Raw genomic sequence first — 27428 nt, 5'->3', positions numbered from 1 at the left:
TAAAATTGTTAAAACAAACAAACAGTTTGGGAGCAGCAGAAACAGATGTTCCACTGAGCCACTGCATGAGGCGGGATGTGGCCACGACTTCGTTCCAAATATTGATTCACATATCAAGGCATGTCTGATAGAACACAGAGGCTGTTTTTTATTTTATTTTTTTTAACTGTGGTTCATGTTGCTGTAAAATCCATTAGTGCTCAGTCCACTTTGTAAAGGAAAATTTCAGATCACTTTTAAAATACTTCTCATTTTGTTGTGGTTTGCCAGAAAGGCGATAAGGTGGCCGGTAAGAGTGACTAAAAGTGGGAGACTGGGCTAACTGCATGTGTGATTTTTGGCTTTCTGAGACTTGAGTTTATGAGAGCACTTAGTCTGATTGCACTTGGCCTCGTTAACAAAAAAAAAACAAAAGAAATTACAGTTCCTGAGGAAGTTGCAACATAGTATATATATACTGACTCACTCCCCAATTCCAAAAACAACTACTTATCAGATAATTATTCTGCAAAGTTTGTTGTGAGCATTTTCCCAATGCTCTGGATCCACAGACCTTAAGGGAAGATTTGAGGATGAACTTGTGAACTGGACTCTTGCTGACAGCCCCCACAGTAAAAGGAATGTTCTGGAGTCTTACAGAACATCGGAGGGAATGTTGCATCCTCAGCGTCTTCCTGTTTGCAAGATTCATTTCTCTCTCTCTTCCTGAACCTGACCCTCCTCCATGTGCTAGACCCCTCTGCCTTGCCTTGGCTCTTTCCCAAAAGCTAAAGAACTTCAGCTTGAAAAAAAGTGGAGTGTAACCACAGGTTTCTATTTCAAATGCTAAAAAACCATAACTCATATCTACCACGGTTGTCTCCGCAGCCAGGCAACTGTGGCGTTACAAAGCCCTTGGATAAGAGCAGGACTATATTAAGGCTGCACGAAAGGAGCGGCCGCCTGGCACTCCCTGCGCCTGGTTGGCCTAAGGGGCTGCCTATTTGAAGAAGCTGTTTTTTTTTCTGAGGTCCCAGCGACTGGGCCGCCACAGTGTGAGCACTAATACCATAAAGCCTCTGGTTGTGGGATGATGCTTGTCTCACCGCCCTCCCCCTCATGGGAGCGAAGCAGACAGAGCATGGTTGGATTGGGGAGGGGATGCTGACATTAATCACATGGTGTTGCATGGTTAGGAGAAGGAAGCCATGTGTTGTTGCCAGAGTTGACGGGATGGTTAAAAAACAGCCGGGTTGCGCAACAGAATACAAACCTCAGCCTGGGATTAATTTTTTCAGACTGGTCACCGTGTGGAAATGAAATAAACACTCTATCAAAGCTTTAATGGCTAAGAGGAAATTCAGCGCTCAGTGGAAGTATTGGTGCTGTCTGCGGTAGCAGGCAGAGGCCAAGGCCAGTACTAGGGCCTGATCATTTTTATCACTGCGCTGTTGTCATGAGATTTAGTTGGCGTCGGCCCCTGTTGGATTCTATGTGTCACTGTCCAGATTAAGCTGACACCTCCAGAGCTGCGCCGAGAGTCCAGAGCATGTTGAGGAGTTTAACGATTTGAGCGGTAGCCAGGAATGGAAACTCAGACGGAGGGTTTGTTGAATTCACACCACTCAATTTGTTTTGTGATCTTGGAGAGCTACAAAACAAGACCTCTGTTCTGTCCCAGACTTACAAGGCAAGAGAGATAAACATTTAGACAACCTAAATAGAGTTGGTCAGAGTGGCTGTTCTGGCTGTATATTTATTCTAATGGCCTCAGACATGTACATACAAGGGCGCATGGTTTTGCTGAATGTTTTGGAGGTTTTCAACACATACTGAAAAACATCTAATTATAAAATGGCTTTTTGGGGCCTGTGTGTTTGTTTGTTTTCTGTTTAGTTAATGTTGCTCTCCATAAGCGTAATAAGTTTATATTCATTTATATTCAGGCCACACCAGAGCAAAAATCTGTTTATGTTCATGTAGCTCAACCTCAGTCTTCTCCACCCATGGAAATAAGGGAGATATATTCCATGACGTTCATAAACTTTATCTCTCTGTTTCTTTATTCGTGTATTTATTCTGTTACTATGATTATGTTGCACACAAGGAGTCATAATAATAAGCAAATTGGGCAGTGTCTGTTTATCTGCTACAGGTAAATTACTTATTCAGGAATCTCTGTCTGACAGTGTTCTTGAGTGTTTTTCCAACTTAAAACCTCTGCATTTATCTGTTGGTGGACTCCCAATATTGTTGTTATTTGCAGATGTTTTAGATGGCAGCATGTAATGTACGTCTTAGCCTGAGAGCGCTTTTGGGCAGAGGCCAAAGACCTTTCTGCTGGAGACTGCGCAGAAACCCTGTTGTCTTTATGTCTAGCAGGGTTGCTGTGGAGGCAGAGAAGATGATTGAATCCAGGAGAGTTTGGGGGTGGCAGCTAGGTAGAAGCTCGAGGGAGAGAAATAGAAAGAAAGGGGGATGAAAGAAAAAAGGTGGAAAATGTGTGTATGTAGTCAGGACGTTGAATTCAGCTGTTGACTATTAATGAACACAAATGACCACTCTGAACATACACCAGATAGTGACCAGTGATTAGTTAATGACCACTCTAAATATACACCAGATAGTGACCAGTGATTAGTTAATGACCACTCTAAATATACACCAGATAGTGACCAGTGATTAGATAGTGACCACTTTAAATATACACCAGATAGTGACCAGTGATTACAAAATGAATGGATAAAGGGTAGCTAGTGTGACTTGAGTGGAACCTTCCCCTTTCCACTATTCTCTGCCAGGTCTCTTTCTCTCTATGAGTTAAGACAGTATAATGTGAGTCCTCAGTCTCTGCTATTTCCTCCAGTGGACTGCTTCTTGTCCTCTGTTCTGGCTACGTATTCTCAACATCTCAGCATAGGATATTGGGATGACGACCAACCGCAGTACACTGGTCAGGGCAGGCAAAGCATATTCCTCCCCAAACATTCAGTTTATTTATTTAGCAGCTGTTCTGTGCTATTATATCTAGCTCTATGCTAGTATAAATATGGGGATGTGAACTCTTCTGGTCATGGCATTGGCCCCATACATGACCAGCCTCAGGCCTCACTTATTCTTGAGTGTTGTAAACCCAGCTGAAGCAGCATAGCTTGCCCCATCAACACATGGAGGCAACTTCTATCTGTGGACATGTTGCTACGGTGTTTGTATGCACAACATACTGGGTAATGTGTTGATATCAACTGGTATCGCAAAAATCTGATAATAGTAGTTCGGACTTCCGAGGTTAATGGGACGTACCATCAGTCTGAAGCCTTCTGTGGCAGTGCTACCCATAGGCCTGTTTCCTAGTGTCTGATGCGGACTGTTGCCCTGACGATAATCCTGTTGTTGAAAACTTTGGGAAAAAACTCCTTTTCTCTCCAGCCCATTTACTCTTCACGCTCACACCTCCCCACTCTGCTGCCTCGCCAACAGTGCTGCCTGCACATTTCTAAGAATGAAACAGCCATTTGTAGAACAGTCTCCAATTAAGAAGTTTTTTTAATTTTTGTATTATTATTATTAAAATTATTATCAGTGGAGCCAGTACCCATAACCCCTTGCCTCCCATACTTGCTCCAGTAATGCCCTTTCCCAAGCTCCCCTGGGGGAGGAATTATAGCTGTCTCACTGCTCCCCAGGTCGGGGTTTGGTCGTTGGAGTAGAGGAATGAGGGTGGGGGGTTGAGGGGTGGCTGTGTGTGCTTGGTAAACAACGCATTGTGGGATGTGACTGTCTGATCCCTGAGGCCTCTCAGCTTCTCGTCTCATTCCTTTGCTGTGATGACCCCTTCTTGAATACCCAACCCCCTTCCTGCACCCAGCCTTCACCATGTTGCTCTCAATAAGGCCATGGTAATTGTTCTGTAATATAGTTGCACACACAACCACACACACAACCACACATACTGTCACAACAACAACAGCTCCTAGGTAGCACCATAACCCCACACCTCACAGACGATTCTATTTCCTGTCAACAGGGAGGACTTTTGGTTGTTTTTGAAGCCTCCCTGAACATTTAATATCCCCCAAAGAACACACATTCTGTCTTGGTCCTTTCTCTCTCAGTTGAGTTCAATTCAGATATGCTTTATTGGTATAACGACTTAAAACAAGTGATTCTAAAGCAAAAAGGAATGCTCATTCATAGGAGAGAATTTAAAGAAAACCCTAAGTTTTAAAAACCTTAAGTGTCTCAGTGGACAATGGCCATTATGATGCTGCTGCACAGTGAAAACCCTCTGATTTCCCCTTCATCTTCATTCCTGAAATCAGTTCCTCTGCATCTGTCCCTCTCCCTCTGCTTTAAGTCCTTCAATGTGTTCTAAATCAGATCTGTCTCTCTCTTTTTCCCTGTGTTTGGACCCATATGGTAGTCTTTTTTCATCTTTCTTAACAATGCCTCTCTATAATCAGAGAGAAGCTGCTCTATCCCAGTGTTTCCACTCATTAGTCTTCCACAGGATGCCCCTGCTGGCCTCTGTGCCTTGCTCTCACAGCCCTATGGAGGCCAATTACAGTCTCATTCAGGCCATCAACATGGGTCTGCACAGCGTGCACAGCCTCTGGATGCAGTGATGGTCTTGAAATGAGAGAAGAGATATTTATAGCCCATCAAAACTAAAAAAAATATATGTATTTATTTTCATAAATTTATTTCCAGAACTTTACAAAAAGAAGTATCATTGGAAATCTCGATGGGTGTGCCAACTGGGTAGAAAATGTTTCTACATCACAGCCTATAAGAACCTATCATGTTCCAATTACATAAATATGACAACTACACTGAAGCACACATCGGACCTGTGAGAGAAATATGGCTGTAGTCTTAGGGGCATTTGTATGTAGTTTTGGGAGCAAACTAGCAAATGAATGGTTTACTTTCTTGATGTAGATGATATGCATGCTTTATGCCCTTTTTTGTGCCGTATGTTTTGTTCTTTTTGTAAAAGAATTGTGATTGTCAATTTATTATTAAACACAAAAGATATTTACACATACCTTTGTACAATGTTGAACTATCTCTGTTCACCGTTAAGATGTTGAAATGAGCTGAGGTTCTGCAGTGCACTTTACTTCCTACATGACTCATCTCTACCCAGTCCTCAGTCCAGCTATCTATCACTCTCTCTGTCTGCCATTTTCTTCTCAGCCTGTCCTCTTTACCCCGCCTTGTTCAGCGTCTCTAACTCTCACAGTGTTTTGGTTCTTTCAGCACTTTTACTTTTGTTCATTTCTCTTTTCCTGTCTGGCTATTTTTCTTACCATCATAACTGTGTGTCGTTCCCCTTTGCTATCTCTCTCTCTCTCTCTCTCTCTTTCTCTCTCTCTCTGTCTCTCTCTCCCCTGTCTTGCTCTCTCATCACCTGGTGGAGACTCTGAGGAATGTCTGTGTAAAAGATCCTCTGTCAGTGAAAAGATGGGCGAGTGCAGACAGGTTTGGGGTATAGCTTTGTGAGTCACTCTCAGCACACAGGTCACAGTAGACCATCACAGACACTCACACTCTTTGTCTTCCACTCCTCTAGTATCATTCACAAATAACTTCCACATTTTACCACTTTCGTTCCTGTTACAGATTCTCCCAGTTTTCCAGATACTCCTGAGGTATCATGCAATGATCTTCTCTATGTTTTGCACTCTGGAGCATATGGATATCAGCTGTAAAGTGGAAATGTGTGACAATGGAAATTAAGCCTAGGTTGGCAATATTAAACTCTGTGATATAGCTAAAATGGATGAAGTTTCAGGGTAATATGCAATTGTAGGCTATCGCCTATCTCACTCTTTCTCTATCTGTCTATCTTTTCACGGCACTAGTTGTGACCTGTTCATTGTCAGCCCTCAGGGGTTGGTGATGTGCTCTTGTGTTGCCTTTGTGTGTGTTTACCTAGTGGGACAGGGTGAAGGGGGCAGCTGGATGTGGAGAGGGTCTAAAAAGACATGCAGGTCTTCTCAGCTTACAGCCCTTCCCTCTCTGGTACAAAGTTTATTTGCCCCTTTCTTCAGAGCGACCCAATCAGTGACACCAGCTTTGAGCGGCCCAGCATGGAGTTAATAGGGAGGCTGCTGCGTTCTATTCATACATCTAAGTCATGTGACCTTATTGTGTTAGCCATATCTATGGCTAGATTACCAGTAATATCCTCTACATTCTATGTAGTTTCTTCTCTGAGTTTTCAGATTGCTTTCCTACAACTGCCTACACAAATATGATTAACACACGCAATTTCCCCCTAATTTCCAGTAATTATTTAAGATGCAATTTAAGACCTAAACACCCTTTTCTGTTTTTTTCTGCTCTCAGATATTTTGGAGATTTTGATATCTTCCCAGACATACAGGAACATTTATGAGATTCTTTAAGTTTAGATTTGGGCGTTTTATTTCTTATTAAGCTCTTCTGTGAAAGTGACTGACGTGATCACCTTCATATTAGAGAACCGACTATTTCATGTTGCTGGGCTGGCTTTCCTTAAGCAAGTGGTTGTTAGTGGATGGGTCTTAAACGTAAGTATTGCATTATCAATGTTAGACATGGTGGCAATCATGAAAACAGGTCTCCAGTCTAGACAGGTTATTTCAACAACTTAAAGACTGTCCTCCAGGACAAAAGTTCTGTGCAATATAGTTAATTGATTTATGTAGCATTTAATGCTGAAGGTTTCTGATCACATTGACTTAGAAAGTTATTAGCTCTCAAGAGACACTGATTTCCAGTGCCTTAACCTACCTTGACTGAAGATCAGATGAAACACGTTGGACTGACCTAGGGGTATGTGTAAAATCTCAGTTGAGGAAACCAGCTGAAACTTTGATGATGGTATGAAGTATGTGAGAAATGAATATTCTGACCCAAACATGTAGCTCCTACCGCCACTATCTTCAAATCTACTGGTGAGGGAGACACGGTCTCTCCAGTGGGGTGCTCTGTCTCCACAGTGTGGCGTCCCAGCTGTGATGGGACATGTCTGAGCCCTCTGCTCTCGCCTGGGTTTGTGCTTCCTCATGAGCTCTCTGTGCTCTCGACAGCCAAGCATCCTGGTTGGCTTTTCTCTGATGTGGGGATACAAGATATCCTGGCAGTATCTGTCTGCCCAGGGCCCTGTGTATGCTGGCGGATGTCAGAAGAAAGGCAGGGAGATAAGAGGCAGGAATGATGCCCCCTGTGTTTCCTCGTTCTGCCAGATTGCTGAGACTGATAGGGCAGCTCTTCACGCGTATGCTGTGGTGCAAACAAGACAAAAGTAAAAAAAATATGGAGTACAAATGTGGAGGTGTCTGCAATGATAGTTTTCCTACTAACTCCAGCTCGAGCATCTACCTTCCCATATGTATGTGTTAGCGCGTGTGTCATGAGACACTGTTGGTATTATTGTAATTATATACCATTATTCTGGCAAGGAGCGGATGGCATGGGGGGCAGTGAGGACCTGTTGGGGCGTGCAGATAGGAGAGAATCACTGGTCTCAGTCACACATACACACACACACACGCACACTACTATCTACTCGTACTTCACACACGCATCCAGGCCCACAGTTGGGTTTTGGCCTCTTTGAAGGGATTTGTGGATTTATGTGAAATATGTGCGGCCAAACAGTAACAGGGGTGGATAAAATGTTGAGCTGCTTCCCTCCTACAGAGGACAGGAAGGGAGTCAGATAGATGGCCTGACTGGTGCTCTCTGGGACCAGCTCTGGGGTGTCCTTAAGCTAACAGAAGCTGTTTTCTCATATGAACTCCAGACACTGTCTGGAGAATCAGGTCCGAACATTGTACGCAGTTGCTCTTTCACACATGGAAAACACAACAGAAGATTGTCTGTGGCAGACGTGTTGTCACCTACTGGAAATATAAATTTGAGTCTTTATTTGAATAAGTGCCCACCTTAAACCTTGTGTATACACCTTAAAATGTTCAAGGTCCTAGTAATAGAGTAGTCACCATAATTCACTTCAGCTAACTACAATAATATTACTAGGATCTTAAACATTAAACATAAACACACAGTAGTTTCATATTGACAGCAATTATTCAAATAAAGACTGGCCCCTCACACACAACTGGTCCTGGGCCAGAGTATCCTATGATTCTTTGTAATGAAGCACCTTGTCTTTGACAGGCTAAGACAGTACAACAAGTACAGGACAAGTACAAGTACAATACAGTTTATAGCAAGACAGGCCTTTGCATTATGCTGTCCCTTTGAGAGAGGTCGCGAAATGTCACTGTCTGTTACATCTGGCCCGAGTTTTAAACAAGTATTTCTCTAAAATGCGTCGATAATTTTTGTTCATTCTTTGTGCATTGATCTTTCAGATATGGTAGTGTATTATACATGTGCAAGGGTGTGTTATGGCTTAAAATTGAGATATGGAGCAAAATGTTGGCGCCTGTGACCTTTAGACTGGGTCAGACATCTCAACTGAGATTTCTTGCTCAGATGGGGTAGTGTATTATAAAACGGAAATTATGTACATAATATGCCAATGGTGCGAATAACTAAGTGTCTGGAGATCGATTTTAAACTGGGAAATATTAAAGGTGAGCCTAAATGGTTCTCATCATTTCGTTCCTTTTTATCTTGCTCTTGCCCAAATGGTCAGCAAAAGTAACTCTTCCTCTACCTCCTCTAGCCTCTCCTGCACCTGGTTGCCTTTTTCTTTTTGAAAAAAAAAACCCTTCTTATATCCGTCCAGCTTTCAAGTCTTGCCATAGTGAATTAGCTAGCTAGCTACCGCCAGATGCCAACAATGACAAGCCCTGTAACCGGTGGGCTCTCTTTCTCTCTCTTTGATCAGGGGCAAAATGGGCATGTGCGTGCAAGGTAGGGTGAAGTAGATCTGCTTCTTCAATGACGCACAGAGAACCCTAACGTACTAGTGATCAGCAATATATTATTTCAAGGGCTTTAATGCATGATTGGAATGACAGATGAATAGATCCGGGGTTATGTTTTTTTTTATTCTTATTTTTGTTAAAAAATGTAACATTTTTGTTCTTTTTTGAGAACCGGGGATATTCATAAAACATCCAGGGCTGTAGCTGTCAGATACTACTCCTGTGTCTGTGTGTGTGTGTGCATGTGTCTGTGTGTGTTAGGGTGTGGGTCTATGCATTCACATCAGATCAACACTTTAAACCCCAAATCGTATGTACGATGTTGTGGTGTACAGTATGCATCATTTTATCACTCTTCCTATAAATGATTACCGGTACCCATCACCCAGGTGATAAATGCATTGTAGGTGATCACATGCATTTGTACCACTAACAAGGACTTCCTGTTTTATTGGAATATTTACTTTTTCACGGTAAGCTCTGTGTGCTCAGCTGGCCCTCAGGATGTTTACAGGCTTGTTTAGCTCGGCCTGCTGTACACAGAACTGAAATCTAATGGGCAATTGCTCTGGTGTTAGCCTAGCTGCATTTTAGAGTTGAATATGGTTTTAAACCTGCTTGTTGCGGAAGAAGTGACATTGCTGTGTCATAACCCTCTGAGCTTTAACCCAGTGGTTCATAACTGGTCTGGCCTTGGGATCCACAATTTCTCATGGCAGTTAAGTTGCAATGCAAATTTTAATAAAAATATGAACATAAACATTCAGCCAACTTTTATCCCTGCATTCAAAGCACACTCGGCACAAGTTTGACATTAGATAGATCTTTTTCTTTTTAACCACACTCTCGAGTTATCTGGGGACTATTTGCTTTACGTTTTGCCCAGCTTAATGATTAATGTTATATTCTTCATCAAATTAGCTTGTTATGCAAACATACATGTTGATTTCCCACACTGCATATAACATAGCTAATCTCAGTAACATGCTAATGGCAAACTACAAGAAAAATCTGTTACCCAACAATAGAACTAAAGTATCTATTTGACTGTGAATGAAATTCTGTTGGCCTATTACTTTACATAGACAATGCGGACAAATATAACTCTTGGCTGGTTTCTCGTCTCACAAAAAAACACATCGAAGTGCAACTTGCGCATTCTTTTTTCACCATGTGTAGCGCCATTGTAAATATTGATCGATTGGCCTTTTGATTTTATGTGACATTCAAACACAACCCACATTTTAAATTTGAGTAGGTAAAAGTAGGCTTACTCTCTTTAAACTTTATTTTGCCAAATATTTTGAATATTTTCTAATACAGGCCTATTCACTCTTATAAACACATTTGGTTTTCTAGTTGTGCAATAAATCAAACATGGTCAAAATTATAGTGCAGTTGGAAGTGTGAACAGAAGAATGACTCAACTATTGAAGTGACCCTGTCAGCAGCAGTTGAGATTTAATATCAGCGGAAGACGTTCTGAAGACTATAGGAACAGAGTTAATGAACAGTCACGCCAGAGCGAAGCTGTGTAACTGGCTATTAAAGAAGAACAGTGCATCCATTGTACCTCTGAGATAGAAGACACACTCACTGAATTACAGCAGGAGTGTTTAGTAGACATTTGACATAAACAGGCCGCAAGCTGTTGGCCTTTCCTGTTTGAGCATTTCGTCTGAAGTGTTTACCAGCTTAATGCCATTCCTAAAAACTGCTCACGTGTGATTTTGCAAAAAGTTGAAGAGTCAGACCAGAGTCACCAACGTAAAGACATGCTATTGTAAAACATGCTCTTTGGCTGCATCTAAAAGGGTCTGGTCTGTAGGGTCTTTAAATGGTCTTCATTAGGCCAGATCTTGAGGGTGTGGGACCTGGCTGCAGCTATACAGTACTGATCATGAGGTTGAGACTGAGCCGAGGCCTCATTGCCGGCTGTGTTGGCCCTGTGGCAGGGCAGCTTGGCTGGCTGTGCTGTGAGGCTGTCGTGGCTGTAGCATGAGCTCCATGGCCACTGTTGTGTGAATATCGCAGCTGGACAACCTTTGTGCCCCCGGCCTCCTGCTCCAGCCGAGCTCACACACCAGAGAACCCCTGATCAAAGCTCCTCCGGATTACCTCAAAGAAAGGAGGAGGAGGAGGAGGGATAGAGGAGGAGGACTGGTAGGAATGGAGGTGGCTTAAAAAAAAGATGGGTTCAAAAGAGGAACAGGAATGCTCCTAATTATGCTCTTTCCACTCTCTCTCTCTCTGTTCATTTTGATACACTACATTTGTCTGGGTGTGTGTGTGTGTGCTGTCTGCTGCTGGTCTTCAGGCTAGGCTAGACGACCCACTGTGAAAGGAGAGTGTCTCCTCAACCCGGCCAGCGGCTAGGTGGGGGCACTGAGGGGGGGCGGGGCACAGAATTCCTGGCTCCATGGCGACTCAGTGGGACAGTGGACAGGGTCAGGGTAAAAGATTTAGGGGGAGACGGGGGCTGCCTTGGTGGGATCAGTGGAGGTATAAGGCAATGTGTCATGAAGATTATTGTGAGTGTTCTCTGGGATTAGCGCCCCCAAGCCATGGTGTTTCCCTGGGTGGAGGGAGTGGGAGTATCAGCCAGTTATGGTGGAGACAGCCAGGCAGGATCCCTCATGTATTTGCATACATGACTTTTGCCTTACAGTCCAGTTGATAATATTATGCCCTTTGATTCCATTTAACTCGTCTCATGTTACTCTGTTGACTCTTGTGTAGTGTGTGTGTGTGTGTGTGTGTGTGTGTGTGTGTGTGTGTGTGTGTGTGTGTGTGTGTGTGTGTGTGTATTGTTGTGTGTGTGTCTAAGTCTGACATGTTGCACTGTATGTCTGTTGCAGGCTTGGTGTGTCTACAGACGGGGTGTACTCCTGTGCAGCTGGCGGAGGTGAAGGGGCATCATGGCCGGCGGGTGCCTGAGGGTGCTGCCCGCAGTGCTCTGTCTCAGCCAGGCCCTGTTCATCAGCTGCGCTTGTAAGTTCACCTCCACTCCTCCCATCTCGTCCATATCACTGTCCGCAGTCCAAAGCTCGTGTTCGTCGTCTAACTCCTCCTCTGTCTTTTTTACTCTGCTGTCTCCATCAGACTCTTCGTCCCTGTCCTTCCTCTCTGAGCCTGTGTCGGTGGTGCAGAAGCAGGGCGGTGAGGTGCAGCTGCTCTGCTCGGTGAGGCCTGCCTCTGCCCGTCTGTGGTGGCTCTTCAGGGGGCAGCCGCTTGAGCAGGGCGCCCTAAAAGGTGTGGAGCTTCAGCCCGGCTCCCTCGCCATTCCCTCTCTGCAGCCTGAGTATCAGGGCTCCTACCAGTGTCTGGCCCAATCTGAAGCAGGGGTCATCATCAGCCGCTATGCGCATGTGGAAATAGCAGGTATTCACACATGTGCAGCACATACAAATACACTTGTATATAAAGACACACACACATCCATCAAAAATGCAAAGACTTATGCAAAGACTTATTCTCTGAAAGGCGAGTATGTGAACCATAGGAGTGGCTGATTTGTCTGAAAAAAAATTGCAGGATGATAATCAGTAGCACATCATAGAGGCCCCAAAGTTGGAACTAAAGACAAATATTTAAGTCTAAAGTATATGGATACAAAATAAAAATAGATGGTCTAAAAGACCATGAAATACAAACTGTAATATCTAAATACCTATTTCAAAGTGATTTGGAGAAGCAGGGACAGACAGGTCTCTTTGAGGGCACAAAGGCGCATTTCCTGCCTGTGACACCTTGTAAGGATGGCTTAGCCCACTAAAGTGCCGGAGAAGGGAAGGGGGTGTGTACGGAGGAAGCAGTAGTTGTTTTATCCCCCTCTGGCACTTTTCCAAACACCACTTCAGCAGTATCCTTAATGATGCTGGGGCCTTCCTGTGCTGAGTTGTTACAAGGCTGAGCAGAGGGTGACAGTCACTGCACACTCCTCTAGCAGCTCCATATGGGGCACATTATACGCCTTAAAGCACATACTCTCCTCACACAACACTCATGCACTACAAACATGTTTTACTCAAACTCTATACATATTCCATGCATACTAGTACTAACACACTGTACACTCCACACACACACACTTGTCTCACACTCTCCATAGACTAGACACAATCTCTACACGCACAAGACACACTTCACTCAAACTCTACATGCTCTCTGCTCATGTGTACGTGTGCGTTTGTGTTTGGGACAGACATCGAGGAGTTTGGCGAAAGTCAGCGGCGGTCTTTGCCGGTGACAACAGGCAGCACAGCCCTGATTGAGTGCCAGCTACCCTCGAGCAACCCCCCAGCCCTGCCACGCTACCGTGTCAAAGGGAGGTGGCTGGAGGAATCCACTGGTAAAGAGACAACACACACACACACAGATACACACACATTGTCTCTCTCTCTTTCACACACACACCCTCACACATACACACACACATACACACATACACACATACACACACACACACACACACACACACACACACACACACACACACACACACACACACACACACACACACACACACATACATACAACCCTGACACACAAACTCTCTCTCTAATACACACTCACATTCACACTGTGTCTCTCCTTCTCTCACTATAGTTTATATGTTTTCAGATGAGTATTTACTCCTACCATCTGGAAATCTTCAGATTGTCAGTGTTACCCCTGAGCATCAGGGCATGTATAAGTGTGGTGCCTACAACCCCGTCACCAGGGAAACCAGGGCTGAGGCTCATGGTACTAAAGTGGTAGTGAAAGGTAAGGACAACTTTCTTATGTTTATTGACCAGTACCAAATAATTAGATGGGATTAGATCAGATCGGAATTAAATAATTGCATTAGCTCAGATTTTGTACTGGATTATGATGCCGTCACTGTTTATGGCATAAGCAATGAGACTGCTCACATGGAACACTAACCTGTCTCCACAATCCCCACCCAGATGAAGCTGCTCCTGTAATGATCATCTATCCCACTACCCCCCTAAACCTGTCTGTGGAACAGTCCAAGTCCCTCACCTTGGAATGTGTCCTGTCTGGGAATCCATCATCTGCTGTCAAGTGGACCCAGGATGGGAAGGAGGTGTCACTGGGTTCAAGGAGAAGAGTCTTACATAGAAACCTGGTGCTGACTGACATGATGTCTGCTGACAGTGGGGCTTACCGCTGCACAGTGCAGACTAACAGAGGCACGATGGCCAGTGCCAACTATACTGTGAATGTGCTTGGTGAGTTTAAGGCACATAATTGTCAAATTATTCATGCCATTTTCTTGATTTAGCTGTGGATACGGTAACAGTGCTAGTAAGGACTGGAATCTCCCACTAAACTGAATGTATACTGAAGCTCAATCAGATACATAGACCAGCATAGATGCTACAGCTCAAATATCTATATAATAAAATAGAATATTCTAGCAGAAAAGGAGCAGGTGATATAGCTAAAAATGTCCTTGCTTGTGCCTTTCAGAGCCTTCATCACTAGTTGCTGGATTGACTGACAAGGTGTCACCTCTCAACTCTTCTGTGCAATTTACCTGTCAAGTGAAGGGAAATCCTACCCCCAACGTCACCTGGCTTTTCAACTCTAACCCAATCAGCCGCTCACCCCACCTCCAGATGTCTGGCTCTTCTCTCATCATCTCCTCATTGCTACAACAGGATCAGGGCATGTACCAGTGCCTGCTGGACAATGGGATTGGCTCGGTGCAGTCTAGCGGCAGACTCACTGTCCAATCAGGTTGGTCCATTCTCAATTAACCAAGTAAAAAAAAAAGTGGTTTCAATATGGCAGCACTTACAATGTGACATAATAGAGATCAAATCAGTTATTTTATAAAGACTGGTCATTTCTGTTTGTCGAAGGGGGGATGAAAATAGAAGAGTGCAGAGAAAGCAGAACAGAAAGGGGGATGGCATTGTACAGGAGGGAGGAGAACTGCTGAGGAGAGATGTGAAATGGAGGGGGAAACTGAGCAAATGAGAGGATAGCAACTCAGAAGCTGGGCTTGCACAGGCTGCACCATGAGTGTGAGCTTTGTGCGCTCTGTCAGGGATAAGCCCCCAGACAGTGGAATGTAAGGAGTTGCTGTAGAAGGTTATGACGAGGAACAGACCACCCAGCTGTCAACATCATACACAGCCTGCCTTTTATTTATGAACACACACTAACCTCCTTGCACCCCGCACTCTCAGCATGGTACGCTCCTGCAGCTGCTTGTCAGGCCTCCATCCCATCACCCCCTGCGTGATTAATGAAGGAATAGATACACTGGCCTCCCGTTAAGTATAAAAAAAACATTGTGTGGGTTGTGTCTTTTTTTCTTGGCAGAGCGGGAGAGAGATTTTTTTATTTTTTTTTGCTGTGATAAAACGCAGTAAAGAGCATGGGTGTTTATTCTGAGGCTTCATATATGTGTTTGATAGGGGAGGTAGAGAACTGCACTGTTAGGTCTGGAGATGTCAAGAGAATCAGATAGGGGTGGGCTAGACAGCTTCCTCTGTGGGCAAGCCTCTCAGACATAATCTAATTTATTATATAATTTAACGTGTATGTATACTTTGTTTTCAATGTCGCTCTAGGTCCCAATTCGCCGCCTGTCATCCTGACTGCTCCCATGAGCACCACAGTTGTGGAGGGTGGTGCCATGACTCTTAACTGTAACGCCAGTGGTCAGCCCCTACCCGTCATCCGCTGGCATAACGCCGCTGGACCCATTGCCATGGACCCTGCCCTTCTGCTCCTGCCACAGCCGGCCCCGGCCAGAGCCCCTGGCGACGGTCCTCCCCATCTCGTCTGGTCCAGACCGGGGAGCAGCACACTCTACATCCAGGCGGTCTCCACAGCCCACGCTGGGAAGTACTTCTGTGAAGCCTCCAACCAGCAGGGCTCGGTACAGGCAGAGGCCACGCTGACTGTAGGTGAGTCACTCGGGTGATTTAGTGTCTCTCTGAGCTAATGGACTGACCTCTGCAGAGCTCCACATGCCCAGCCTTCATTTCTGTCCAGGTGGAACAAGCCTCAGACTGTGTTTGGAGTCTTTATGAGTGCTGAGCAAAGATCTATCGACTCCCACTGCGCCCCTCGGCCAGAGGATAATGCACACATTATTCACAACTACGTGAAAAAAGGGAGAAAAAGAACGGATGGAGAAAGTGCACGATAGACGGCAAATAGAGATAACACACAGTGCAGCGTGAGAAGTGGCTTTAAAGCAGTGAGATGGAACAAAAATGAGACAAGATAGACAGAGTGGGCAATGGAGAGAGAAACCGTAGAGCGCGTTAAGCATAGAGAAAGTGTAAGCGTGTGTGTTTGTGTGTTTGTGTGTGAGCTTGTGGTGTGATTCTCCCTGGTATTTGAATGATCGGTGCGTGGAATGCAAGGCAGCTGGCGGTGTTCCCAGCACCAGCTCTCGTGTTACCAGCTTACGGCTTGTTTGTTTTGTAAAGTAAACCATCACCACACACGAAAAAACCTGCAAGCCAATCAGGGCACACGACCCTAGTCCACGTCCCCATGGCAAACCTCGCTCCTCAGAGCACTATTTCCATATGTTTACACTCCCGCTCCTAAATTATGCAGCCACTCCTGCTGTTACTCCTAGCCTGTGTACCAGTGAGCCAGGCTGGCCCTCTCTTGTACACTGCTTGCACACACACACACACACACACACACACACACACACACACACACACACACACACAAACCCTGTCCTCCAAGACATTGCAGAGAACATTCCACCCCCACGGCTGCCAAATTCGTGTCAGGCATTATAATGTTCCCAGCTTGCTTAATTTCCCAGGTGGACTTCTGGCTGCAGTGCAGTTTTAATGTAAAAACAAACAAATAAACAAACAAACAAACAAAGCATTATTATGCAGGGCTGCGTAGGCCTGGCTTGTTATTTTATGTAGATTGAAAAAAGTTTGCTCACAGTGCCAAACCTTCCAGCCCAGTCACTGTTTGATCCAGCTCTGCCTGGGCTTCTCCCAGCAGCCAGTGCGTCTGCTAAGATCCCGTCAGAGCGACACTGTCCCTACAGGGCTGCTGAAACACAGATGATCGGATGTTTCCTTTACTGTGTTGCGGATGTCAAAGCATGGCCATGACCAATCACCAGACAGGACTGCATGCCTGCATAAGTTAGAAAAAGATTGCATAGCGTTAAGAAATCATTCTAATCAAGCAGGGATATAGCCTCTGTTGATCTATTCACTAAAAGCTTATCCTCACAGTTGGGCTCTCTGTGTGTGTGTGTGTGTGTGTGTGACAGATCCTCAGCCAAGCACGTTGGGGATGCCAGGGGAGACCCTACCCTCCATCCACCCTTTTCAGAGTGACGAGGGAGATGAGCTGTTCTTATCGCTTGACAAGGAGGGACTCGGTGACCCCATGGGCCAGCCCACGGAGAGAACAAGCGACCGGCCCACTCCTGAAGCACCGGTCATCATCAGCCCTCCGCAGACTCACAGGCCTGACATCTACGACCTGGAGTGGAAGGCTGTCAGAGACGCAGAAATCCCTATCAATGCGTACTTTGTCAAATACCGTAAGGTATGCAAATGGAAAAAAACTAAAAACATTGTACATATACACAAACACACATTAACCTGCTCTCTATCTCTCTCTAACCCCCCTCCCCCCTTTCCTTCAGGATTAATAAAGTATCTATTTGTCGATTTATCTACAGACATACTATGCTATGATATCTACAATTTGGGTCATTCCACATCAGCTCACTAAGGGCTTGGCAGGCTAGTGGGAAGGACAGGTGTCTTTATCTCCCCTTCATGTGACTGTTAACCATTAACAAAAACAAAATGTCTTGCTATCAAGTCAGCACGTTCATAGAATCACTAAAACATTGTTGCATATGGCATCTTGTCTATCAGATAGTTAGTCAATAAAATAAAACAATTGTCTTAAGTGGGAATGACAGTTGTGTTTATCTTAAGGTCTTTATTTAATAATTCTTCCTTCATCACAAAGCAAGTGGGGACAGCAGGCTTTTTATTTTAGGCTTAACACAACAATGTAGGCCTGTAGGACACCAAAACTGAAAATGCCTGCTGTTCTCTCCAAACATGCTTTAGCCTGGCCAGAAGAGATACACCGTCCAAGATCTAAAGAACCTGAAAAGGGCAAACTTTTAAATACTAATTATACCGACTGGAAATCTCAGAGTGCAATTTAGAAATTTGGCATGTCTGCACGTTTTGGCTTGACTTTTTTTCCATGGAAAAACCCTCACTTGACCCGCTGAGCCCTAGGTTAGCTGACCTGGAATGACCCATTCCGATTTCACATAACCACTGCTAGGCTCATTTGAGCCAACGGCTTTTCCAGCCCAGGGTAATGACTAAAAATGAAAAGAGCAGGCCTGATTGGGTAAGGAGCCATTTCCTTTTTAAAGGTTGTATTTCATCTGATAACGTGCTCACTCGGGCTGTAAAAACTGGGATAGTTGGCTTGTTAAGAATGTGTAGGCTGTTGAAGTTTACTGGCCCTGGAAAATGTGACAGTTGTCTCGGATGCACCGAGTAGATTTCACTCGGTCAAGGCCAGGATCTGGAAAGAAGGTTGACACAGGCAAAAGGCCAGTCCGTCTGTTTGTTTGGTTTTGATATGTGGAATGGCTCTCTGCCTGTGAGAGTGTGGTAAGTATGCTTATCTGCTAGGATTGTTTGCAGAAGGGGTGGCCCAGCCACCATGAGCCTGTAGTAAAGGTGTGTATGTGTGTGTGTATTGCAGGTGAACGAGATGGGAAATGTAGTGGGCAGCTGGCACACAGTGCGGGTGCCTGGCAGTGAGAACACGCTGCGTCTGAATGACCTGGAGGCCACCAGCCTGTACGAGGTGCTGATGGTGGCGCGCAGCACCGTGGGGGACGGGCAGCCCGCCATGCTCACCTTCCGAACGGGGAAGGGTCAGTACACCAATTCACTCCCACAGACTATATCATTTTAGACCACGACAAATCAGCTCAGACATGTGTTGCTGACCAGTAACGTAAAGTTGTTATTGAAAATAGGTATTTTTGCAAAGAGTGATCTTGTTACATGGGATAAAGTGTCAGATATGAACTCAATATAATAATTGACTTAAGCGATAAGAAAAGCAGTACAGATCAGAAGTCACCTATACTCTCCTCCGGATTTTTCCAGTAGCATAATGTGATGCTCTGTCAATAGCTACATTAGATAGTCAACATATGTCAGTACTGGCATTAGTTTTTAAAAGGCATATTGCTTGAAATTTTCTTTATCATTATACTGACCCACAGAAAGAATCTCACCCGCCAACAAGATTCCATCCAAATCTCCGGCCGTCTCTGTACCTGAGAAAACTCCGGAGGATAAAAATAGCAACACACACTATGGTGTGGTTATTCCAGACAGAGGTAAGAGGAGCTCTTGGGTACCCTTTAAGCACTTAGCAGTTCTGCATACTGCACCTTTAAGCACTTAGCAGTCCTGCATACTGCAGCATGTGTGCCTAAAAATGGCCCATGGTTCAATTCTTTGATGGAAAAGATTATAGACCAGTTTAACCATTAAGACATTTGCAATTATAAATTATTTCAATGGATTCATATACAATATGATCTTATGTTTTGCATAGCCTCTTCGTTTTTCCACTGTCTAACTTTGGATGTTTGGATGGTATCTGTTCTGTTTAGTTTTTCTTGGCCTGTACGCTGTCATGGAAATGTACAAGGGGAAAAAAGGGATGGGTATGTGTTTTATGTGAGTGAGTTTAATTGCTGATGGTCATTACCAAGATTCCATTTGAAATGATTAAATGTGTATTATCATTTATTTGAATACATCTTAACAGGAGCAAATTCATTATGAATGATCTTCGCTACATGCAAAGAATTCAGATGCTGTAGCTTATCTTATTTGACTTCTTGCAAAAAGTGTAGTGTATCACAGACCATATAAAGAGACTGGGTGAAACAGGAGAGTGTTCACAGCGATGGACACAACAAATCACAACAAAATGTTTACATGCTGAAAGAGTGAGAGATATTTCAAGTGTGTGGAATGAGAGAGGGAGGAGGGAGATAACTACAGTGGCATTTAGGCAAAACATTTTAGTAAATACTCCCAACGAAGTTAATGTTGCTGTCCAAAGCATTCAACTCTTTGCATACGCATGTGTGTAGTGTGTGTGGAAAGGCCATTCAAGTGTGTGTGTGTGTGTGTATGTGCTTATTGGAATCATAACAACCACTGCTGTCTTTATTTTCCTAACCCCTTTCTCTCTCCTTTCACTCTCTCCTTGCCTCTCTATGGCTAAGCGCTCTCTCAGTAAGTACACATTCCCTGCTGTCCTCCATGGTTATGTATGTGTCTTGTTATCTCCCCACCCTTCTCATCTCGCCCAGAGAGATGGAGAAGATCTTTCTAATATCCTTCTCCATTTGTTCTAATGTCTCTTTGTAAAGAAATCGTTAATGCCACGTCATGTTTTTTTTTCTTTTTTTTTCTAGCTGTCCCCGAGGCTCCTGATAGGCCTACTATCTCGATGGCAACTGAGAGTTCAGCATATGTAACTTGGATTCCACGGGCCAATGGCGGCTCTCCTATCACAGCATTCCGTGTCGAATATCGCAAGCAGGGGCGGAGTGGAGAGTGGATGGTTGCTGCTGATAATATCTCACCTTTAAAACTGTCAGTGGAGGTTCGCAATCTAGAACCAGGTGAGTCTGACAGACTGTGACATGACCAAAGATGCTGGCCTCCTCCCAGACATACTTTCACCCTAACAGGGTTCTTTTCCTAACTACTCTTGCATGCTTCACACTTTCCCAAGGAAAATAACTTGTATGCCTATATCACCACAGAGTACATGGAAAAAGGCTGAACAACTGTCATACTATTTAATCACCTTTAAGGCTATTCTAAGCGAAGTTGAAGTAGATTACTGACATTTGTCACACTGACAGGTTTCTGCTCTCATCTTTCCCATATGTTCAGGTTCCACATACCGGTTCCGTGTGATCGCCATGAACATGTTTGGGGACAGCCCTCACAGCGCCACCTCCAGGCCTTACCAGGTGTCTGCAGTCGGTCCTCCCATCTCAAACCGCCCTGTAAATGGGCCACATATCTCCAACACTGACGCAGTCAGTGACACTCAGATCATGCTGCGCTGGACTGTGAGTACAGCAGCAACACTTGCTCACCTTATAGAGATATCTTTTATATATATAGGTATATATATATTTATTTTTTATTTTTTTATAGAGCTATCTTACATCCATTACATCCACAGCAGGAAGGCCTGCAGGACCCCACAGTGGCACTGGGACAAATGGCCTTTCATGTTTAGTCAGTATGTGCAGCATGTTACTGCTGTTTCACTAGCTGTCTGTATGCCAAGCCCTGGATTGACCCTCCCCTAATCCATCCACATGTGTACACGTACACACACGTACACACACGTACACACACACACACACACACACATACACAGACAGACAGACTAAGAATCAGAGTGGTTTTCCAGGGCTGATAGATAGCCCTGTGCAGATTTGGAGGAGAGAGGAGTGAAGGGCTATATTAAGAGTGAATGTGAGAGAAGGGGGTAGACGTACATACAGAGATGGGGGGGGGGGGAGACTTTTCTTTTCTTTTCAGGGTTTGTTGGTTTGTGACCACCAGACAGACCCACTTCTCTGCCTGGCTCCGCGGCGCTTGAAGTGGGCCAGCTATGTTCTCAACCCTCTCTGTAATCTTAACCTTACTGAGGTCACTGCCTCTACCCAGCCCAGTCCCACTGCTACGGGGATCACTTTTCATTATTCCCCACTTGCATACGTGTATTACTCCCACCATACTGCTCTGAGGCCAGTTTACAGCAGGTTTTCCTGCAATAAGAGTAAATAGATCTCAACTGAGTGTGACTCATAACTCAACAATACTCAAAGGGATTTCAGGACATGTATCATTTGTCCTGCTTTGTTACTTTCATAACTTTCTACTCTATTTCTTCTTTTTACCCTTTTTTTTAGTACACACCATCCAGTAACAACAACACCCCCATCCAGGGCTTATACATCTACTACAGGCCCACGGACAGTGACAACGACAGTGACTACAAGAGAGATACAGTGGAAGGTTAGTGAGTGTGCCTCGTTTATGTTTATGTGCATATTCGGTGTGCATATATAAAAGGGTGTGTATGTGTGTGTGTGTGTGTGTGTGTGTGTGTGTGTGTGATGGATATGTGGTGCTACTGGGGTTGGGCAGGTCAGTGTGTTGATGGATGGGTAGTGCAGGGATATGCTGGACTGAGGTAATGAGGCAGGAGAAAATGTGTTTTTAATAAATGGCTGCCTCGCTAATGGCCCTGAACTGTAACCCTACACCGCCTGGTCCAGTGGAGCTCAGGTTGACACAAGGAATGTGACCACTGACCCACCCCCCTACTGCCTTACCTCCACTCACACCGCCTCACATCGTCTCATCCACTGAGCCCTCCCCTGACCTCTGACCCCAGAGCTCCCTCTGTGCTGCATACTGCCAGGGATCACGGCCACGTACTTTAGGCCAAACTACTCAGTTGCCTGAGTGTGTTTGTGTATGTGTGTTTGTGTGTCTCTCTTATGGGTGTCTATGTGTGCGCCTGTCTCTGTGTGTATGTGTATGCTTCTTTTGAATAACTGTTGTGTCCAAAACCTGTGCCTGCTCTGTTTCATATGTGGGTGTGACAGTCTCTATTGAGTTTATATTGAATCAGATGGAGAGAGACTTATTCTTAGAAAGGCTACCATGCCAGATTAAAGAGCCTTCATATGGTGGAGGAGTTGAGTCTGTGCATAGATGTGTGTATATGTGTCTGTACTGCACAGTACCGCTTGCCCAGTGTGTGTGCTGCAGGGATTCTGGAGGCTGGCCAGAACAAACAGCAAGCTGCCATATATGGAGTTTGTCTGGAGTAGACCCACTGTCTGAGCCCTGGTGGAACCAACACACACAGAGAGAGAGAGAGAGAGAGAGGGAGAGAGAGAGAGAGAGAGAGAGAGAGAGAGAGAGAGAGAGAGAGAGAAGGAAAAAGAGGCAGTGGGGGAACATATGAATGTGGTTGAGAAGGAACAACACTGGCTTTCACATGCAGCTCAGTGTAACTATGTCACCTTCCCCCCTTCATCTCCAGGCAACAAGCACTGGCACCTGATTGGCCAGCTTCAGGCAGAGACCTCTTATGACATCAAGATGCAGTGCTTTAATGATGGAGGGGAGAGTGAATTCAGTAACGTCATGATCTGTGAAACCAAAGGTGAGAGCCGACCAACACTAACACTCACAATTTGTCTTTAATCCTGGTGTGTGCAGCAATAAAAGTCAAAGTAAAGAATACATTTCTGTTGGACTGTTATGGTGATTCTTCAATGGAGTGCAGTCGGTAGAGAGGGTTCTTGGAGTTATAAAAAAAACAAGAGCCCAAGTATAGTCACAAAGGACACAGGATCCGTGTGAAAAGACTAGTCAATGAAAAGGCTATTGTGGTCTTGTCAGTTTGACTGCTGCGTATGTATCATTATGCCATGTCCTGGAGATTAGGCTATGGGTGTGATTTATTTTTCCATAAGTTACCTTAGTGTTGTTGTTGTTATCTTATCTCCAAGTGAATTCTATCTCTGTTCCCGTGCAGCACGCCAGCCCCCGGGCCTTCCCAGCCAGCACCCCATTACTCCACCTGAGCCCGATCCCCCAGAACCCCCTGCTTCTGCTGGTGGACTCCTGTCGGTGATCGTGGGCTGTGTGCTCGGCGTGATGGTGCTCATCCTTCTGGCGTTCATTGCCATGTGTCTGTGGAGGAACCGTCAGCAGAACAGCATGCACAGTGAGTCCCCACACAGCTGCACACACACCGGTTTTCATTGGGTTCGTTTTTTTACACAAAGGCCGGATTGGCCCCTCCAGGACAACTCAAGCATTTGCAAAGAAACTTGGTAACTCTGAGGATGATTATCGCCATCCCTGCAGATAGCTTAGCTTAATTAGCTTAGCTTAGCAAAAAAGAGACAGAGACAAGAGACAAAAACAAGCAAGGTTTGCTATCATCAGTGTCCTGTTGGTAGTAATTTACGTGTGAAACTGAAGTGTGATGTGGTCCCTGACAGAGTACGATCCACCTGGCTACCTGTACCAACCAGCGGAGATGAATGGACACGTGCTGGAGTACGCCGCCCTGTCCGGTTCCAGTCGCATCAATGGTTACAGTCACAGCACCCCCATGCTATCGCAGGGCTGCCACCACTTGCACCACAAGGTGCCCAATGGCTTGGCATTGCTCAATGGCACTGGTGGTCTGTACCCCACCAACCACTCCCACCCCAGGGATACCGCCTTGCCGCACGGCACCATGGACTACGAGCACTCCCATCCCCATCACCTGCACAATGTAAGTTCCTGTCATACTAGCACTGACGTCTTCGACACTGTTAACTCATATGCCATGATCAGTCAGGGGAAGACTGCAACTGTCAACAGCTTAAATGAAAAGATTCATGACACAACTTAACACCTTGTCAGACATTTCCACGCTGTTTGTATGGGCTGTCAAAACTGTACTGTTTCCACCAGCGGCAGTACTGTAGTTGTCAGAAAGTGTGATGGATGTCTTTGTTCTGATACTATAGGGAGGAGCCATATATACAACGTTGCCCCAGGCTGACGCTTCTGACTGCATGAGCTGCCAGAATTTCTGCAACAACAACAGGTAAAACAAGACTGAAGGACTTGTACACATGCGCACATAGAACTCAGTTGTCAGTTGCTGTATACACGCGGGTTCTTTTGAAGCTCGTTTTGGTCTCACATGTTTGGTCTTATACGTATGAGTCGTTTAGCCTCTTAGTCAACACACGTCATATTCTATCAGCTGATGGTCTGGATCCCAGCATTATCAAAGATGGTATCATTTGGGAAGGAGTTTCTAAAAACTACAGTATAAATCAAACACACGCACGCACGCACGCACGCACGCACGCACGCACGCACGCACGCACGCACGCACGCACACACACACACACACACACACACACACACACACACACAAACACACACACACACACACACAAATACAGCATCCAGTCGATATAATATGGGCTTTAGCTTCCTTGTTAGCATGCCCAAAACCCATGCCTGAGACTGCAGTTTGAGTCCAGTGCAGGTGACATGAGCTTTGTTTACTTTAGGATGAAACCCCATATACCAGTGCATCAGTGTGTGTATCTGTGAAATTGAGGGAGGAGGTTCTGCTGAGGAGAGTGAGAGTCATTAGCGAAGCAAAAGCATACTTTAAAACTTGAGGCAGTGGCTTCAAATCTTTAAAGGGATCATGTTTTTGTAAAATAGCATTACATCGTTAATCCAACACTTTTGTAATGTTGTATTGTGACAGGTCTAACAAAACCAGAAAACTATTCAGTAGGTTCAGTATTTTAGAAGACACTTTCTTGCCCAAATTGTCATCCTAACTTTGACAGTTCTCACTATTTCCACTATTGAAAAAGCACTTTGCTTCATGACAACTAATCCACTGTGTGTGTGTGTGTGTGTGTGTGTGTGTGTGTGTGTGCGCGCGCTCATTCTCAGGTGCTACACAAAAACCAATGGCACTTTCCCCGGTGGCACCCTCCCACTAATGCACCGCGTGGCACCGTGCCAGACGGACGGTCTTGAGATGGTTCCCTTAAGCCACGTCTCGCCACAGTGCTACGTGAACTCTGGCAGTCCCCAGCTCCCGCCCCACGCCCGCAACGACAGGCCTTACCACCTGGAGGACGACCAGGGCAACACTCTGCCCCCTCCCCAGAGCTCCCCAGGGGAGCAGGAGCCCAGCTCTGTGGAGGAGAGAGGTAAACTGTCAAACATCTCACACGTTCATCGTGATGAGGCTCTAATAGGAGTCGTCTGTGAGGCCTGCTGCCTTATTTCATAGCAAAGACTGTCACATATGTTTGTGTTTATCTCTCTGTCACTGCTCTGTATGCATATTACAGCCACTAATCTAAATAGTAGTTTGATGTGTGGGGAGACACACGGACACATTTCAATTTCTGATAACTTGTCCTGAGAGAGCCCATTTCTAAAGTGGCACATGTCAGCTTGTGTTGATTCTGGACACCATCAGTCAGAAATGCATTTCCATTGCAGTATGCAGCAGTGCAATGTTGTACCGTGACTACTGAAATAACTATTACATGCAAGGAGTGCTCAAAACTATATGCTTGTTTGTGAAGTATTTTGAATGTCTTGTTCTCTGTGTGGTTTTCACTCCCTTTGGAATTCATTTCTTCTCCATGAATGTTCCAGATGAGGAGCCCCAGATGGAGGAGACTGAGGAGCCAGTGGTGTGCTGGGAGAGTCTGGCGGATTTGGACTGTAAGGAGAAAGTATCCTTCATCTCCTCCAGCTCTCTAAATGGAGACCTCATCCAGTCTGGTGTGCAAGAGGTCTGAACACAAACATGCGTACGCGGGGAAAAAGAGGAGAGGACCCGGGAGAAGACAAGAGGAGGAATGGAGGACAGAGGAAAGCACTAGCATGATCAGCGACTTTGTGGGACACTAAGGACACTACAGAAACTGCTCCCTGAGCTGGAAAAGAGAGAGTGCGTGATGTTGTCTGTGTGTGTGTGTGTGTGTGTGTGTGTGTCTGTGTGTGTGTGTTCGTATGTGTGTGTGTGTTTGTGTGTGTGTATGTGAGAGAGAGAGAGAGAGAGAGAGAGAGAGAAGAGAAAAGAGTGAAAAGAGAGGAGCAAAACAGTACGCTGAAGAAGTGACACAGAACTGAAACTACTACTCCATTGGGAGGTCTATCAGAAAAAAAGAAGAAAAAGCTTAGATTACTTATTTATTTTTTGTAGTAGTGATATAATATTTCATATGAATGTATCTGTTTTTAAAATGTTCATCTTTTATATTATTTATGTTTTTTTGTTGATAAGATAATTTTTATTCTTTTGTTTCATTTGTGTTCCACAGTTGGTGGATTTTAGCCATTGTATGTGTAAAATTTTGTATTACAAGGAGATGATATGGACAAGTCTGAATCCTGCTCTCTTTCCTGATTATTTGCCTGCTCGGCCCCTTCCTCCCTGTTCCTTGAAAGAGACACAAGCCAGAGTGTTAGGTATTTCTGGCCGTGCTTTGATGTGGCATACTGATGGGCTCCTCAGCAGCAACTGACCCGTGAACACAGAGCCCCCCCCCCCCCCCCCAGCTCTCTCTCCTCAAGCCCCCTCTCTGCTCCACTGCTTTTCCCGTGACCGCCTGATGCCCCCTTGCATGCGTGCACACACACACACACACACACACACACACACACATGCGCACGCACACACACACACACACATACGCACACACACACACACACACACACACACACACACACACACACACACACACACAAGGTGTCCCAAGCAACTTTTAAACCGTTATTGGTTCTTTTTTTTACCTGATATTTTAATAGAATCTGATGAAGTCAGTCCTCCTAATGATGTTGCTTCGTAAGCAACTATCAGCATAAC

At 45.0% G+C, this 27428-nt stretch overlaps 1 protein-coding gene across 1 annotated transcript in view; it reads left to right on the top strand.

Annotated features, from left to right (window-relative positions):
* The window catches only part of cdon (cell adhesion associated, oncogene regulated), a 31518-nt gene extending 4567 nt beyond the window's left edge, over window positions 1–26951 (top strand). Inside the window, exons 2-20 of the mRNA XM_031573750.2 lie at window positions 11729–11861; window positions 11973–12251; window positions 13075–13221; window positions 13494–13637; window positions 13823–14107; window positions 14349–14618; window positions 15461–15799; window positions 17155–17435; window positions 18633–18807; window positions 19165–19281; window positions 20377–20586; window positions 20864–21045; window positions 21901–22006; window positions 23046–23168; window positions 23544–23735; window positions 24016–24296; window positions 24535–24614; window positions 25493–25755; window positions 26213–26951. Coding sequence (XP_031429610.1) covers window positions 11789–11861; window positions 11973–12251; window positions 13075–13221; window positions 13494–13637; window positions 13823–14107; window positions 14349–14618; window positions 15461–15799; window positions 17155–17435; window positions 18633–18807; window positions 19165–19281; window positions 20377–20586; window positions 20864–21045; window positions 21901–22006; window positions 23046–23168; window positions 23544–23735; window positions 24016–24296; window positions 24535–24614; window positions 25493–25755; window positions 26213–26358 — 3693 coding nt within the window. The 5' untranslated portion in view covers window positions 11729–11788 and the 3' untranslated portion in view covers window positions 26359–26951. The remainder of the gene's footprint in view (window positions 1–11728; window positions 11862–11972; window positions 12252–13074; window positions 13222–13493; window positions 13638–13822; window positions 14108–14348; window positions 14619–15460; window positions 15800–17154; window positions 17436–18632; window positions 18808–19164; window positions 19282–20376; window positions 20587–20863; window positions 21046–21900; window positions 22007–23045; window positions 23169–23543; window positions 23736–24015; window positions 24297–24534; window positions 24615–25492; window positions 25756–26212) is intronic.
* The last annotated feature ends 477 nt before the right edge of the window (window positions 26952–27428 follow it).

Source organism: Clupea harengus, chromosome 9 (assembly GCF_900700415.2).
Source record: "Clupea harengus chromosome 9, Ch_v2.0.2, whole genome shotgun sequence".
In the NCBI taxonomy this organism is placed as follows: Eukaryota; Metazoa; Chordata; class Actinopteri; order Clupeiformes; family Clupeidae; genus Clupea; species Clupea harengus.
Note: the sequence above shows the minus strand (reverse complement) of the source record. Positions and strands in the feature narration are given on the sequence as shown.